The 17,281-nt window shown below is 42.5% G+C and overlaps 1 protein-coding gene across 1 annotated transcript in view; it reads left to right on the top strand.

The window, feature by feature from the left end:
- MAN2A1 (mannosidase alpha class 2A member 1) overlaps positions 1–17,281 on the top strand; it is a 195,345-nt gene that overhangs the window by 43,214 nt on the left and 134,850 nt on the right. Inside the window, exon 2 of the mRNA XM_073549319.1 lies at positions 9,509–9,769. Coding sequence (XP_073405420.1) covers positions 9,509–9,769 — 261 coding nt within the window. The remainder of the gene's footprint in view (positions 1–9,508; positions 9,770–17,281) is intronic.

Raw genomic sequence — 17,281 nt, forward strand, 5'->3', positions numbered from 1 at the left:
CCAGATTAAAGAGCGTAAGTATATACAGTACCGGTTGCTTGATTTAAACCAGTGTTTCCCGAACTCCAGTCCTCGTGGTCCCCACGGATCATGTGTTCAGGATTTCTATTTACTTTGGAAATCCTGAAAACATGAACCCTGGGGACCATGAGGACTGGAGTTTGGGAAACACTGATGTTGTATACTAACCACTTTGTCCTTTCTCGTTTCAGGGGAGAGAATTGTGAAGCGGTGGCGGTCTGTGAGGGATCGTTTCAAGAAGGAATTCAATAAAGAGATGCGGGCCCCGAGTGGATCTGGAGGACGCAGGAGCAAGTACAAGTACGCACGAGCCCTGTCGTTCCTCCAGGAGACAATGCTCACCAGAAGGTAAATATTACACACCACATATGACAAAAAAATGTTTAGATGTAACTTTTTTTTTTCCGCCAGGGCCATACCATGTCACTATTTTAATTGTTTTTTTTTCTCTTTATTCCACAGCACGGTGAGCAGCACTCGGGAGCCTGCACGATTGGACCCTTCTGAGGCGATCCCTGAGGAGACCGGCACCGAGGGACACTTCGACCGCCCCGGTACATCTGCACCTTCCCAGCCTTCCCACACATTCGACCCATCTGTCCCATGCACCAGCACAGGAGCATCGTGGCCGCCTACATTACATGAAGCTGCTGGTGAGGAGATCGCTTTCCCTTTACCCCACCCTTCTGCCCCTGCCACCTCTAGTACACCTGCGGGTACTGGGCGGCAGCGGCAGAGGGGTCAGGAAAAGAGTTATGCGCCAGAGTTCTTGCATCTGAATGCATCTTTCCAGAACTGTCTAAAAGTCTTGTCAGAGCAAATCTCCGCAGGCTATCAGCAGATCAACTCCAGCATTCTGGAGGTGAAGACACTTCTGCAAACCATGCATTCATAAGCAAGATCTTCGCCAAACCACACCTTTTTCAGGTCTGTTGTGGAGCGCATGGAAACGCTCTCTCCTGCCCAGCAGATGCATGTAATGCATTCATGCCACGCTGCTCTCCAGCAAGTTACCTCCCAACCTCCTCCTCCCACCACAGTACTTCCTCCACCTGCACCCCCTCCAGCCACTTTCCATCCTCCCCCTCCTATTACATCTACACCCCCTCCAGCCACTTTCCATCCTCCCCCTCCTATTACATACCATCCACCTCCCCAGCACCATCCACCTCCCCAGCACCATCCACCTCCCCAGCACCATCCACCTCCCCACTTCCAGCAACCTGCCCCGTACCAGACATCTCCCCACTTCCAGCAACCTGCCCCGTACCAGACATCTCCCCACTTCCAGCAACCTGCCCCGTACCAAACTCCTTCCCCATACAACTTGCCATCAACATCATCTGCTCCTACAGTCCCTGCCCAACCCTCCACTCCACCACCCACCACCTCTTCTGCTTCCCACATGTCCACCCATTCTGTAGTTTTTTCCACACCTTCACCTCTAACTGTTCCTTCCCCACCACGATCCCAGTCCTCTCTCCACACTCCCAGTGTCGAAGTGTCCCGCAGCCCCTCCAGCAGTATTTCCACCACACACTACACAGATTTATAATGTGTGTATTTAAATAAAAATTACCAGTTTTATGGTTTCAAAGCTTTATTAAACAAGTTTATTAAAATTTTAAAAAAGTTTACTAAAAAAAAACATTTTTCAATAAAAGTTAAATTATTTTACACTGGTTGTCTGTCATTTCTTTCTGCGGCGAAAAAGGTTAAATACAGGGTATTTAAAAGGTGAAATGGTATTCAAAACTAGGTATATAACTGTGGGTAAATTTTAGCTTTTTGCCACAGTTGTGTTCCTGGTTGTGTTTGAAGCAAAGTATTTCACCTAAAAAGTTGTGTTTATTGTTGGTGATTTCCTAACAATGTACACAACTTTTGTTAAAAGGTGAAATACTTTGCATAAAACACAACCAGGTACACACCTGTGGCCTAAAGCTAAAAATAGAGACCATGACAAGATAGCCAACTTTGGTTGGCAAAGGTATATACTGTTGGTACAGAAGGTACACAAGTTTGGTTAGGGCACAAATCTTTCACACTCTGTCATCCTGCCAGTGTACTCTGCCTTGAGGTGACATAAAGTATAGTGCAAAATTGTCCCTCATTACTGAAACAGTCACAGAACTTCTAGTGGTAATGTCATGGTAATCTTGCAAGGTGGTTTCTTCAGAGGTGTCCTCAATGGAAATGGGTTCCTTGCAGATAACAAAATTGTGGAGTACCACGCACGCTTTGATCACCTCGTCCACAGTTTCTGTCTTGAGGTTGATCGCAGTCAATAGAACCCGCCATTTGGCTGTCAGAATACCAAAGGTACATTCAACCATTCTTCTTGCTCTTGTGAGGCGGTAATTAAAAATGCGTTTTGGTCTTGTCAATCCTCTGCTAGAGTACGGTTTCAAAAGGTGTTCTGACAGCTGGAAGGCTTCATCCCCTACACAGACAAATGGCATAGGTGGACCAGATGTTTGCGGCAGCGGTCTAGGTGGTGGGAACTGGAAGGTGTTTCCCTTCAGTTTGCGCCCCATGGCAGACAGTTTGAAAACTTGAGTCATTGGAGCGGCCATAGGCCCCAATATCAACCGCAATAAATTTGTATTCCGCGTCAGCGATGGCCATGAGGACAATTGAAAAATATTTCTTGTAATTGAAATATTCCGATCCCGATCCAGCTGGCTTTACAATGCGGATATGTTTCCCGTCCACAGCGCCCAAGCAGTTGGGAAACTGACATATCTGTTGAAACTTGTCAGCAATTTCAATCCACCTCTCTGTTGTGGGCTCTGGTAAAAACTCTTCAGCTAAGGAGTCCCACAGTGCACGGCATGTGTACTTCACTATTCCAGATATGGTGGAAATCCCGAGTCTGTACTGGAAATGCAGTGACGAAAGGGATTCTCCAGTTGCAAGAAATCTGTGGGGAATTAAAAAACAATAAATTAGTTTTAAATCACAGCATTACATACCAAAACTGAGCTATAACACTTGGAGATACAAACTACCACCAACAAGATTGCAGTGAAAGTGTGCTCTGATGCGATCACATCCAATAAATGTGGCTTACCTTAAAGTCACCATCAGACGCTCTGCGGGTGAAACAGAGAAGCGGCAATAGGTGTCCGCTTTTCTTATGAGGTGTGCAATGCGCTCCACCAAGTAATCAAAATTCTCCATTTTCATCCTAACATATCCAAAAAATTTATCCGGGTTTTGTCGAAGGTCCATGCAGAGTGTAGAATAGACCCCACGCGTCATTCTCTTGGCTGTGATGGGGTGGATCCACAAACGTCGTCTACGATGCCTGATGCGCTGCTGTCTCGCTCTCTCCTTCTCCAGAACAATCACCCTCAAACGATTCGCCTCCGCTATAAAATCCGCCAAATTCTTCAAAATATTTCCAATGACAACATCCATCTTCGCCAGTAACTTGCTCTTCTCTCCAACCTGCACTTTCTCCTCTACAACCTGTCAAAGAAGGGCTGTAGGAACATGCTATATATAGTTTTCCAGTAGCCAATCCCGTTCGGAAGGCCACAAGGGTCAATTTTAAAAACCGGATCCGGCGTAATCCGTCGAAAAACGGATAGAAAAACGGATGAACCGGATGAGACGGATCCGGTTTTGTCTGTCAAGAAAAAGATGGATCCGGCAGAAAACCGGATCCGTCACATCCGGTTTTACAAAACATTTGCCGGATCCGGCGTTCCGGCACGACGCCGGATCGCGCCTGACGCCGAAAACCTGATGTGTGAAAGTAGCCTAAGATTGCTGTAATGCCTGTTTTTTTTTTTTTTTTTTTTTTTTGCATGTAAATAGTTAAAACCTTTTAATAAAATATTTGAATAATAAAGGGGGTATTATAATATCAAGTTGCTTTAGTTACACAACAAGAAAATAAGTTTGCATTCTTCTGCAGTGAGAAGCTTTATTTTACATGGCATACAGTTGGTTTCCATGGACCTCGGCCACTAGTTCCTGCCCAGATCCTAATCGAGGGAGAACGGTGGATACATTCCAAGAAAGGGGTTGAAGAAGCGCTCCTCCCATCAAAGTTTTTATCCTCTTAATATGTTACAAACCTCATATTCTATAGCACTGAGTACTTACAATTGCTCATATTTCTTTTCTACCCAGTTATTTCTTCTCTTTTCTCTGCTCTATGTAGATACAGGAAGTCTCTTATCCCTGTATTATCATTTACCTCTTCAATTCCCTTCCCAGCTGCTCCCTCCTCCCCCCTGTCAGGGACTTTTGCAGTGACTCATGAGTCATACAAGAAAAATAGACTTCCTTTTTCTACATAGAGCTTAGAAGGATTCAGCTAGTCAGTTGTTAATCATGTGTTGTCATAGACCCAATGGAAAAGAGAAGAATTAGCTGGGTAGAAAGGCAAAATGAGTAATGGTAAGTACGCAGTGGTATAGAATAAGATGACTGCAATATATTAAGAGGGATAAAACTTTGCTGGGAGTGCTTTTTTTAACTCCCTAACATACCAGCCACTGCTCTCCATCCCATTGATTTCTATACAGCAGTTAACCTCTCACCTCCCTCCGCCTCCCTTTATTGTCTTAATAAGCAGGTCTCTTTCATCTCTTGCAAAATAATCTGCCCGCTCCATAATTTCAGTGCAAGTCTCCTAATCGTGGTTCTCTCTGAGCCACCTGCTGTGCAAATCCAGTGATAAGTGTAGACGCCAGAAAAAACCACTGGTGGCCGGATACGTTACTGCAGAACTTGTGCTGAGCTTTATAGTTGTAGTAATACCACAGCTCTGCTTCTCGTCAGAACTCGCACTGAAGAAGTGATCACACTGCCAGGCACTGGAAGTGAGAGATCAGAAAGTGGGCAGCTCAGTGGTTAGCATTGTACAGTAGGGAGGTTATACAGGCATGTGGAGGCCACACACAATACTGAGCATCTTTTGCCCTTGGTGGGTTCGAATCCCACCAAGGACAACATCTGCAAGGAGTTTGTATATTCTCCCCGTGTTTACGTGGGTTTCCTCCGGGTACTCCGGTTTCCTCCCACACTCCAAAGACATACTGTTTGGGAATTTAGATTGTGAGCCCCATTGGGGACAGTGATGAAAATGTGTGCAAACCGTAAAGCGCTGCGGAATATGTTAGCGCTATATAAAAAATAAAGATTATTAAGTGGTGTACTGGAGAGACAACTTGAGAATAACAATATAAAAGGTCCTTCCTGGCCATAAATAGTTTACACATCAGCCAGTATTCTGATTAATGTTGGCTGAGGATTATCATAGTCTGATCTCCTCCTATTAGAAAAATAAGGATCAAACATGTTTGTTTTTCACTTTTGTTATTCTTTGCCACCCATGAGATGAGCCGTGTCATCTGGAAGCTGCCACCTATCTACATTTCTTTTTGCATTATAATTTATAGTGTAGACAAATTTCAGACTCCACATGGTCATTGTGCCTAGAAATATTAGGTGGGCCCCTTATTGTTCCATGCTTGCACCCTGAATGTTCTGGGCGCACTGATCTGGGGAGCTTTGTATCTTTCTGGACAGGCACATCTAATCCGTGACCTCTTGCCAGTCATAGCTTCCATGCATTTGCAGGTCTTCTCTTTTAGGTGGCAAGTTTGCATTCACGGCTCCCTCATTCAGGGAAGCGAGCCTAGGTGCCTCTCCTTACCAGCCGACTTGTTTTCTCTGGGCGGTTGCTGCATGATTTATTTGTTACTATTGGCGCAATTGTTAAGTTATTCTGTTTACATTTGCCTTTACAATACACAGCCCTGACCTACTTGACCTTTATAGCAGGATTTTTGTATCCTTGATTACCTGATGTGACGGTGATTTGTGCGATCCTATCATACGATTATTGTACGCAATGTTTGGTATTGTCTACCTGTTAAGTCAGATGGTCATCCGGCCTGTGACCCAACTGTTTTTGTCACTTTTTTTTAAATTGTTTTTAACCTGTTTTTGTATAATGTCAGTAATAATAAGAGTTTATTTTCCATATGGGAGTGTGCACGTTTATTGGGGAGTCCTTTTTCTTTTTGTTCTCATTGTATCGTTACTACCCTTGTAGCACCTCCTTTCATATTTTCTCTTTTCTGGGTGAACATTTTCTACTTGTAGTGTGCCCTTATTCTTTATACTAGACGGAGGGCGGTAATGTCGCGATGGGGGCAGGCTTTGCAGCATAGAGAATTCCCCCCCCCCCCCCCCCCCCATTGTGCTCACCCACCTATCCACTCTCACTCTCTCTTTCCTCATGTGCTGACTTCTGCCGTCTGTGCTCTCTTCTTTGACCTGTCTACCCCATGTGCTATCCCTTGTCTGCTGTCTCTCTCCTTCCTGTGCTGTGTTCTCCCCTCATGTGCTGTCTGGTTTGAGCTGTCTTCCCCCCCATGCGCTTTCTCTCTCCCCCATCTGCTGTCTTCTCCTCTCATCTCTTCTTTGACCTGGCATATACAGTGTGTGTGGTGCGACGGTGTTCCGCTGGTACCACTAGCAGTTTCCATATTGACATATTGAGACACTCATCACTTGGGTGTCCCAATATGGCGGTCGGTGAACTTCCTCCCTTTGGAATTCTGAGATCCAGACCCATCTGGATGGAACAAGATGTGAAGACATTACAATGCAAGTAAGTGTTAGATTATAGAAATTAGCTGCTGCACCTTTTGGTTTATGGCTGTTTTCACTTGAGGTTTGTGGTCTCAGTACTTGTCTGATGACAGCTAAAGAAAATAAACAAAATCCCTAAAACATCGTGGTCTAACTGGCTCGTAACATCCACAGTAGTGTGTGGACCCTGCTGTAAAGCAGACCTGTAGGAAACTTCATCTGTGTGTTTATACTTGACAGTATACTTTCTCCAGCCTGTCTGGGTTGGCGGGTATCGGGACGCTGCTGAGATACTATGGGGCATATTTAGTAATGTATTTACTCCAGATTTCTGTAATAAGTTACTGTAATTTAAGAAAGAACATGAGGCTAAAATTTCAATCATTAAAGATCCATCCGCACTGTTAATGAAGCGACAAGACTTGTCAAAATTACCTCCAGGTATGCAGAGGATTCCTGCATTGTATGATTGCCATATTACCGAATCGTACTCCTTACCATCCATATCTCATGTCATCACTTTTAACAAAGGTTTCCAACACTCCTGTTTGGCAAAATGCATGAATATAAGCCCAGGTCTCACTGACCAAGAGCAAATTCATCCAAACAGTTTTCTCTATGTAGTAAACATTAAAGGGAATCTGTCAGTAAGATCATCCTCTTCAAACTGCATTTAAGGTCATTCAGGTCTTTGAAATGTAAATCCACTGACACCTTTATATCTTCTATCTGCTGCTGCATTCTGGAGAAATTCACATTTTAATTCATATACAAATAGTCCTTAAGAAGCCCCTGCCTCCCAAGGTTGTTTCCATGTCCAGCACTAGAGCTTTAGGTTGATGGCTTAAAGTCCCGTTACATTTAGTGATGCACCAGCAATCCCGACATCGATACGACCTGGTCAGGATCGCTGGTTCATCACTTAATGGTCGCTAGTGAGCTGCCAAACAGACAGATCTCACCAGCGACGCAGCAGCGATAAGCGATCCGTCGGCGGTCGCTCTTACCTGTCACACTGCAGCGATGATGATGACGACTCTCGCCTATGTCCATGCATCGCTAGTCGGCACCAGCGGGACGCCAACGAGGAAAAAATGGCCCAGGACATTCGAGCGCGATCAGCGTTATCAAGCGGGGGGGGGGGCGGTCGCAGGTACGTGTCACACAAAGCAAGATCGCTAGCGATATCGCTGTTGCGTCACAAAATCGGTGATACTTTAGCGATGTCGCTATGTGTCAAAGGCCTTTTACTGTCTAACTTCAGGCACCGGGCAAGGAAATCAGATGGTGAACTTTGAGAGAATGAGACAATTAAGAGAACTGCAGTTATGGAAATTGCATACAAGCGGTTACGAGACCACCCATGCGTACGGTGGATATAGGGCAAGCATTATTTTTTTACTTAAGCTAGATAACCTCTTTAAGCCATATATAGCTTTAAGACGTTTGTCTCCCTTCCTTTACAAACTGTTCCTTCTCTCTCACTACGTGTGCCCCTTTAAAACCTCTGGTAGTCTTTTTTTCATTCAGTGTGTGATGTGAGACCTCCCAACGTATAATCTTAGTGTATTAATGCAGCAGTATGAGCCAAAGGAGCGTCGTCTTGGTATATGCGAGGGTGGTATGTGTATTTTGGGGTTGTCCTAAATGTAGGGAGGCGGGGACACAATTAAAAAAAAGTGTTTTTTTTTTTTTTAATAATCGCCCTATTCCACTGTATGATAAATCCAGCTCTAATAACTATAATTATATGGAAGACACTGCTGCTGGCATTTCTCCTAAAATGTCATGTAACTATTGATCTCAAAGGAAACCCACCTTCTAGATGTTTTCAAGCCAGACTGCCAGTAGCAAGGAGATGTTACCCTTGCCACGGTTGATGATTTCTGGAGCATTGTCAGACAGGGTTGCGGTGTTGGTGACGTCAGGCTTCATTTTGTTTTAGTTCCTGTTGAGTTACCGACAAGTGTCTTCACGTAATTTCTCCAGTAAGCAGTTACAGCTTCCAGTCATATAGTACAAGACTTTCTCCTCAAATTGCTTTAGTTTTTCTGTACTGTTGCTGTACTGAAGCTTTATACGTCCTGCGGTATCTCTTAGCGGTCTTCTGCTTCCTGAGACGCCCTTTGGAAAGGATCCTGTGTGGTCCTCCTACGTGTCTGAAGCTTGGCGGGTTTTAGTCTCTGCTTCCTGCAGTGTCCTTTGTGGAGCAGACATCATTGCCGTCCCAACTTGGTGTACTTTCATGTGTAGCTAGCATAACTTATACTTGTGGATTCAGATATGAATCACGTTGTAGGAGTCTGTCAGCACAAAATGACTGTTCATAGCCAGCTCAGGTGTTCGGGGCTTCCTTGATGTGGTCCAGAAGTTCAGTGCACCTTCCTATTTGCTTGTATTCCATTTTTCTTTTCCTTCCCCTGTCCGGAACTGTCACTCACAGAAGAGGGGGCGGCAAAACAAGTAGGTGGGAGGGTAAACTGGACTGTTTGGCCACGCCTAGGGTGCAGCAGTTGCTTGTGCTTGGTTTGAACAGTCGTTTTGTGCTGACAGACTCCCTTTTACATGAACTTTTTCTATGACTTCTTATGCAACTACAATTCAGAGCTGCGTTCGCGATTCTGCTTGCGTCTCAGCTGGAATCTTTCAGACTTGTTACACCGGCTCTTATATTTAGCACTGTCATGTTTCCTCTACTAATTAAGAATACTGTTTCTGACTATAAGAGGCAATAACTTTGCTTTAGTACAAGAAGCCCAATGTTTATATAAAGTGTCTCCGCTGTTTAAGTCGATTGTCTATATATAAACTGTAACAAAATGTGCGTTCGCCAAAACTAAACATGATTTTTTTTTTTTTTCTTTTTCAGGGTCAGCTCTCGATACTTCAAGAGAAAATTGATCATTTGGAGCGGCTGCTAGCAGAAAATAATGAGATCATCTCTAATATAAGAGACTCTGTAATCAACCTGAGTGAGTCTGTGAAAGATGGGCAGAAGAGCCCGGAAGCCATAAACGGGAGTCGCGGATCATTCTTTCCTCTCTTACCCTCTGCACCTGCATTGCTTCCAATCAATAAAGAGGATTGTAAGTTTGCTACTGCGAGTGGTAGCCAAAAATCTGATGTCCAGGTAAGCGTCTCCCAGGCAATAAAGGCTGGAGAAATGGTTTCCTGCTATCACTTCTGCTCATGGCCGATTTTCATTATCTGGGTACAAAATCCCGAATTTATGCATTTTTAAATATAAATTTTAATATTTCGTTGATTGCTTCACCCTTTTACAATTCGTCCAAGTTTCACTTTTGTATTTTCTTTTTTTTCCCTCCCCCTCTTCCCAGAGCCATAACATTTTTTTACTTTTCTTGCCACATAGACATATGAGGGTTTGCTTTTTGCGGGACAAGTTGTAATTTCACTACTTAGTGTACTGGAATACGGAGGAAAAAACTCCTGAGTGGGAAGAAATTGTGAAAAAAAAATCAAAAAAAGAAAACACAATTCTGATATTTGTTTTTACAGTCTCCCATTGTGTGGTTGACAATGACCTGGAAATATGATTCTGCTCAGTATAATTGTGGTGATGCCAAATATGTCAATTTAAAAAAAAAAAAACCCAAAAACCAGAAGTTTGATAAAAAAAAAAAATATAGGTTTTTGTTTTGTCGCCATATTCTGAGACCCGCAACATTTTTATATTTTGGTGGATGGAGCTGTGTGACAGCTTATTTTTGTCAAGATGCCATTTATTGATACTGTTATAGGATAGATAGGACTTTTTCATTACTTGTTACAGCATTTTGTGTGACCTTGTATGGTAAAAAAAAAAAGCGTAATTTTGGCATTCTTGAATTTTTTCGTTTACGATGTTTACCGATTTTGGGTTAATTATTTTTATATTTTGATAGCGCCATATTCAGAAGAGCCGGATCTATCACGTGTATTTTTTAATTTCTTTATTCTTATTTTTAATGGGTGAAACTGGTGGTGATTTCAAATGTAATATTTTCTTTATTTTTATAAAACACTGTTTTTTTTTTTTTTTTTATTTTTGTTTTTTTTTTTATTTTTTTTTATTTTCACTATAAGTATTAGTCCCCTTGCGGGACTTGAACCTGCCATCAGTTGGTTGCTTGTGCTGTATGTAGCCATAGCATTTCTGCATATAGTACAAAGGAGCTCTGTAGTGACAAGCACGGGTGTGTCCCACAGACCCCCTGCTGTCATAGCAGCCCATCAGCAACCCATGATCACCTTATGGACATGCAGATGGGCTTTAAGAGTGATGTGCCCCCATGCCTATAGGTTCACACCACCTACAATTATTAGGGGCAGATCCTAGCTGTAACACCTCAAGAAATGCTGATAATGTGGCATACCTAGTTCCTGGCCTGAAAGGGTTACTATATTTTCTGATTTTCTGCACAGTCTCGGTCTTAACACTTTTTCTTGAAATTCTTCTTTAGCTATATGGTATTTCATGAAACACTATCATGAATATTGCTTTCATTTAATGTGAGTGTATGTATTAATATACTCATGTTCTGCCACCGTCTCCACTTATGTCCATCACCGTTTTGCTTCTCTTCCGAGTGACCTCACCGCTCTGCACATTCTCTGCGTCATGCTGCCCTCTAAGTGACCTTTTTGATGTACGTCTATGGAGCATCAGAACAAGGATCCATAGACTTTTACTGAAAAAGATGCACAGACTGAACCTGGGTAGTCTGGTTTGTAGTGATGTCACTAAGAAGATGATTCAACGGTGCTGGATTCTGGACAAGGCGTGGGTAGATGAGTATAATAATACTCATACTGCACCCATATACATATTCACAAATTTAATGGAAAAAAAATATTTATGGGCGTTTAGCTCCTTTATCTAGAGAACATTTTGCCGTGGCAACATGTAAGGAGTTTGAGAGTTGCTGTAATTGTCAGGCTGACATTTGTGTTGCTCACTATCTTGTATACCTCAAAAATCTTAAGGTTAGTCCCAAAATGTCAAGCTATTCCATGTACATAGCAAGTTAGTCCCCTATCCATGTTGGACCCCCGCTCCACTATTTGTCTCGCACTGTTGAAAAAGTCTGAGTACAACAACACTTATGTATTTTCAGAACTAGTGAAACTAGGGCATGTGCATCTCTACTCAATGGGGGACTCCAACCCATGGGCTGGTATTGCTAGGCAGCAGCGTTATGCCGGTGTGCTGCTAGCGGATCAGAGCAGACCAGCAACTCCATCAATTGATCATTACCGTTCTGTATGTGAGAATTTTCTTGCGTTTTTTTTTTATTCCATATTTGCATTGAATTGAACATGTTTTTCCTGTCTGAAACTTTTTCATTTTGGCCGTTACTTTTCTAGTTTAACATTTAACTATTAGTTACAAAGAAGTTTCACTAGTTCAGTTCTTACACGATATACGTGTCTGTTCTTACTCCCCATTTCTTGTATATTCTCACTTTGCTCTACCTGCATGGGAGTAAAAAAAAAAACTAATCTTTTATGCAACGTGAGTAGGAGGATTAGATAGGTTATGATGAGATGGATATTCTTCCTATACCTGGTCCATCTAGCCAAGCTTCCTTACAATTTGATATCTATTCTTCCTGTGGTAAAGTCTTGGGCCCTTGTGTAATTATTCCCCATCAAAGCCCTTTTGTTCTGATACTTGACTGCTCGTACCCGGTGACATCTTGTCTTTCTTGAGGGAGAAGCTTGCTGTCTTGCATTATTTATTAATGCTTTTGAGACTTTTTATGCTTTTGTCATTTCCTAGTATTACTGTGTGTTTTGTGTACACAGACCTTTAGTAGTATTCTACTCTGTTGCATACTTATTAGACATGGCAAATGTTGACACAAATAAACATACCGATCCCTGCAGTAAATATACCACATCTGGATCAATAAGTGTTATAAAGTTAGAAAATATTTAAAATATATTGCTGTATTTCACTGATATTAAGACACAAACACATAAAAATAGGATGCCTCAAACCATAAAACACAAGAAGCCAACTAAAGCAGCATATATAAATACACAGGGATATATATGTGTGTGATGCACATCTATATGCATATATACACACGCCACGCGCAATATATATATATATATATATATATATATATATATATATATATATATATATATATATATATATATATTTGTGTGGTCACAGTATGTCATTTAATCCGCACACATATAATTTCAGTATGCCACTAGTTGCAAAGTTTAAGATATGATCAACAGTGTCACTTCATATAAACAAATCACAATTTAACATTGTGGCATTTCGCTGTCTAATAGATCTATATCCACATTTACGTTATATCTTTATACCCGTGTAGGCAAAGAAAAGGTCTAAGCTATTGCCATATAATAAAACAAAACATATCTGCCCAAAAATAGATTAATTAGAGTGCCTAGGCTGAAAAAGTGCATACAACTGCAGCATACATATAAGGATAGACCTTGTATCCACACGATTATAGTTATAATAGAACGCCTATGCCCTACACTTTTACCTGTATTTGTGCTGCTTCACGAATATGACACCAAGTGGCACGCTGACTAGTGCTAGTGATGAGCGAGTGTACTCGTTGCACGGGTGTCCTCCGAGTATTTTGGCGTGCTCGGAGATTTAGTTTTCTTCGTCTCAGCTGCATGATTTGCGACTTGTAGACAGGCTGAATACATGTGGGAATTCCCTAACTAACAGGCATTCCAATACATGTATTCAAGCTGTCCAGCAGTCGCAAATCATGCAGCTGAGACGACGAAAACTAAATCTCCGAGCACGCCAAAATACTCGGAGGACACCCGAGCATGCTCGAGAAAACCTGGGCAATGAGTATACTCGCTCATCACTAACGCTGACACTCCTGACCCCAGGGTCACCTTCCAACAATACAATGACCCCAAGTATACTGCTAAAGAAACCCTTGAGTAGTGTACGGGAAAATTTGTAATGTTTTGGAGTTGTTTAATCAAAGCCCCAACCTTAATCCAATTGAGAATCTGTGGTCAGGCTATTTACCAGTGGAAACTGTCTAAAGCCCCCGTTACACACTGCGATATCGCTAGCAATATCGCTGTAAAGTCACCGATTTTGTGATGTTGCAGCGATATTACTAGCGATATCGCTGCATGTGATACTTACCTCTGACCGGCTCTCCCGCTGGTTATCGCTGATCGCGCGAGAAGCTCCTGGATCATTCCTCGTCGGTCACTACCTGCGGCGCTTCCTGCTGTGACGATGAGCGACGCTTGGAGTCGGGCGGGAGGACGCAGGATCGCCGCGTCTGACAGGTAAGTAGCGACCCCCGTCCCCAGCGATGTCGCTGGTGAGATCTGCCTGTGTGGCAGCTCACTAGCGATCATCTAGCGATGTACCAGCAATCCTGACCGCGTCATATCGCTGGTGTATCGCTAGGTGTAACGGTACCCTAACTTGAGGGGGCTGGAGCAGTTTTGCCTTGAGGAATGGACAAAAGTCCCTGTGGCAAGATATGGAAAGCTCATAGAGATTTATCCATGGTGACTTGCAGGAGTAATTGCTGCAAAAGGAGGCTCTACAAAGTGCTGACTTTAGGGGGGATGAATAGTTATGCACACTGAAGTTTTCAGTGATTTTGTCCTATTTGTTGATTACTTTTCAATAAAAAGAAAAACAAATGTTTACAGTTGTAGGCAGGTTCTTTCCATGAACTGACTCAAACCCTCAAAAAAAAAAGCTGAAATTTCAGGTTGTCAAGTAGCAAAGCATGAAAAATGCTAGGGGGAAGAATACTTTCACAAGCCACTGTAAAAGCTTGGATGGGCACCACCTAAATAACAAAGACATTGAAAAACAAGAGTGTTTATCAAGCATGTACGAGAAATTAAGGAAGAGGGGGAAAAAAGGGCATGTGCACAAAGGGAAACGGCAGATACAAAAAATAAAGAAAAGGTAATCTTTATTAGTATGACATAAGCACAGTAAACAATATTAAAAACACCCTATGGTGTAAAGAACAGGGACCTATGATCAGTGTAGTGGCACCACTGAATTTCATCTGCAGGAAATGTAAGATCTGCAGCCCATTAGTGGCCATTGATTGGCTACAGCGCTCACATGGCATAGCTAGCTCGCGCGATCACCAGAGATCCATCGCTGATGCAGGAGTTGAGAATTATTTTTATTTTACACTGTTGAGTATAATCTTTAAGAAAGGTCTGAATGACTGTAGGCTACACAACTTACCATATGTTCATTTTTTATGCAGTTTGAGCCTTGTATTTTCAGCTGTATCTTCTGAATTTGCCACCTTTTATTTGGCCTATGAAGCATCATCAATCCTTTGCTAAACTTTTACTGTATGAGGAGGACTTGTCGCCAGGTCAAAAGTGACCGTTTTGTGCCCAAATTTTATTCCTCCTGCTCCTCTGAGGATTGCGTTTTTTATCATTGTCACACAGTTCATGCGATTTGGGCTTTTCCCATTCTATTTTGTGCTAATTTTTAGGTCTTTTCCAAGTTGGTATGGCTGGCTGATGTATCATTAAGCTGCTCTATATTTTTACCCTGTGAGCTGCGTCCTCTTGGTAAAGACTATAAAATTAGCACTAAGTAAAATGGCCAATTTCTTTGCAGTCATATGGCACATTTTAGAAAAAAAAATTAAAATAAATATTTATTTAGCAGAGCAGCGGGAAGGAAATAAGAGCATCATAAGCCACTTTTAACCTGGTGAATTGTCATCTTTAAAGATTATAAATGATGCATAAAAGATTGGAGATGCTATTCTGGTATTGCTTTGTTTTACGTCAGACTCATTTATGCAGTATCCCTGTTTTTATTTCTTGTGCATACACCCTAAAATCTGTTTTTCTTTTTACCACCCCCTATAAATAACAAAACATGTATTAGAATGTGAGTCAAAATAAAAACCTTCTGTACTTTCGCATGCGCTTCCAACCTAAAGTCTATAGAAGAAGGATGGTTGAAGAGCGACTCCAATGTTCAACGTTGGATTTATCTGAGAAGTCCTCCTTTTTCCTGTGGCACTAAGGTGTTGTCCAGAATTTGGAAAAGTCTGTTCTCTTCCAGCAACTGTGTACATATGTAGCAATCACCGCATTCTTATGCCGTGAACAGAGAGCTGAACTTGTGATGGACAGAAAGCAACAATCTGTCACACTAAGTTTTTGGGGTGTGGAGGGGGACAAGTCATACCATCAAATTGATGTTCATGTCCTTCACCCAAGGCTTGCATGTTATAGAGGCTTAAGGGCTTGTCACACTAAGCGATATCGCTAGCAATATCGCTATAACGTCACTGGTTTTTGTGACGTAGCAGCGATATTGCTAGCGATATCGCTATGTCTGATACTTGCCTCCGACCGCTCCCCTGCTGGTTATCGCTGATCGCGCGAGAACGTCCTGGACCGTTTCTCGTCAGCTTCCTGCTGTGATGACGAGCGACGCGGGCGGGAGGACGTCAGGATCGCCTCGTCTGACAGGTAAGTAGCGACCCCCCAGACCCCTGCGATGTCACTGGTGAGATCTGCCTGTGTGGCAGCTCACTAGCGACCACTTAGCGATGTACCAGCGATCCTGACCGCGTCATATCGCTGGTTGGGATCGCTGGTACATCGCTAAGTGTGACAGTACCTTAAGACTCATGGCTTTAACCTGCATAGTTGAATTTTGACTGCGATCTGTGCATGGGAGGCTTCGCTTTCCTCCCGGTAGGTATAAAGCATGCTGGTCTGTTGACTGACAGTGATTATAATGACTGATATGTGTTGTTTGGTTTTCTGATAGTTATAGGCGTACACGCCCTTTCTTATCTTGTTATATCTGCGGTGATGCTGTATATCCAAGCTTCATGTTTATAAAGCTGTGGGCTGTGTATATACCAATGAAAGTAATATGAAGCCTGTGCATACTGTGGCTTCTTCCCAATGTGCATACTCATAATCTTTTTATTATTGACTTATACTGGCAGATTTGTTCTTTTCCTATCTAACATAAACCTGGAGTTGTCACAAGAGGAACTTTTAGCTCAAATAATTATCTAAATCTTTTAGAAAATTCTTGTGTTTTCCATGAAAAAACAATTCACAGAATATCTTCTTGCAGCTGGGTATTTCTTTTGTAAATGTGTACTTTAGTTGACAACCGGATTCAAACTGTATTCCCCTTCACTGTCTGGTAGGATCAGCATTGATTAGAAAGTGTCAATGTGCATTAACACTTTACCAAGTGGGATGGTAATACTCCAACACGGAATGGTATAGGTGTGTATGATACATATACATATACACACACATACAGCTCTAGCGAAAATTAAGAGACCACTGCACAGTTTTAGAACAGTCAGCTTCTCTACATGTCTGACAGCCATTTCGTCCAGATGACGGAAATGAGTTTCCACTGACCGGGATGATCGTCGTCATATTCGAATGTCACTCTGCAACCGCAGGATGACATCAAGTGACCTACAAAAGGAATGGAGCTGGGGTGACATGCATGGCAAGAACAGTTCGTAACTGGCTCCTAGAGGCAGGGCTCAAGTCGTGTAAAGGTAGAAAAAAGCCTTTCGTCAAAGAGAAGCAAAGGTGAGCCAGGCTCAAGTTTGCCAAAGACCATAAG

This window comes from Dendrobates tinctorius, unplaced genomic scaffold (genome assembly GCF_039654945.1).
Source record: "Dendrobates tinctorius isolate UK_male_01 unplaced genomic scaffold, ASM3965494v1 ptg000003l, whole genome shotgun sequence".
NCBI lineage: Eukaryota > Metazoa > Chordata > Amphibia > Anura > Dendrobatidae > Dendrobates > Dendrobates tinctorius.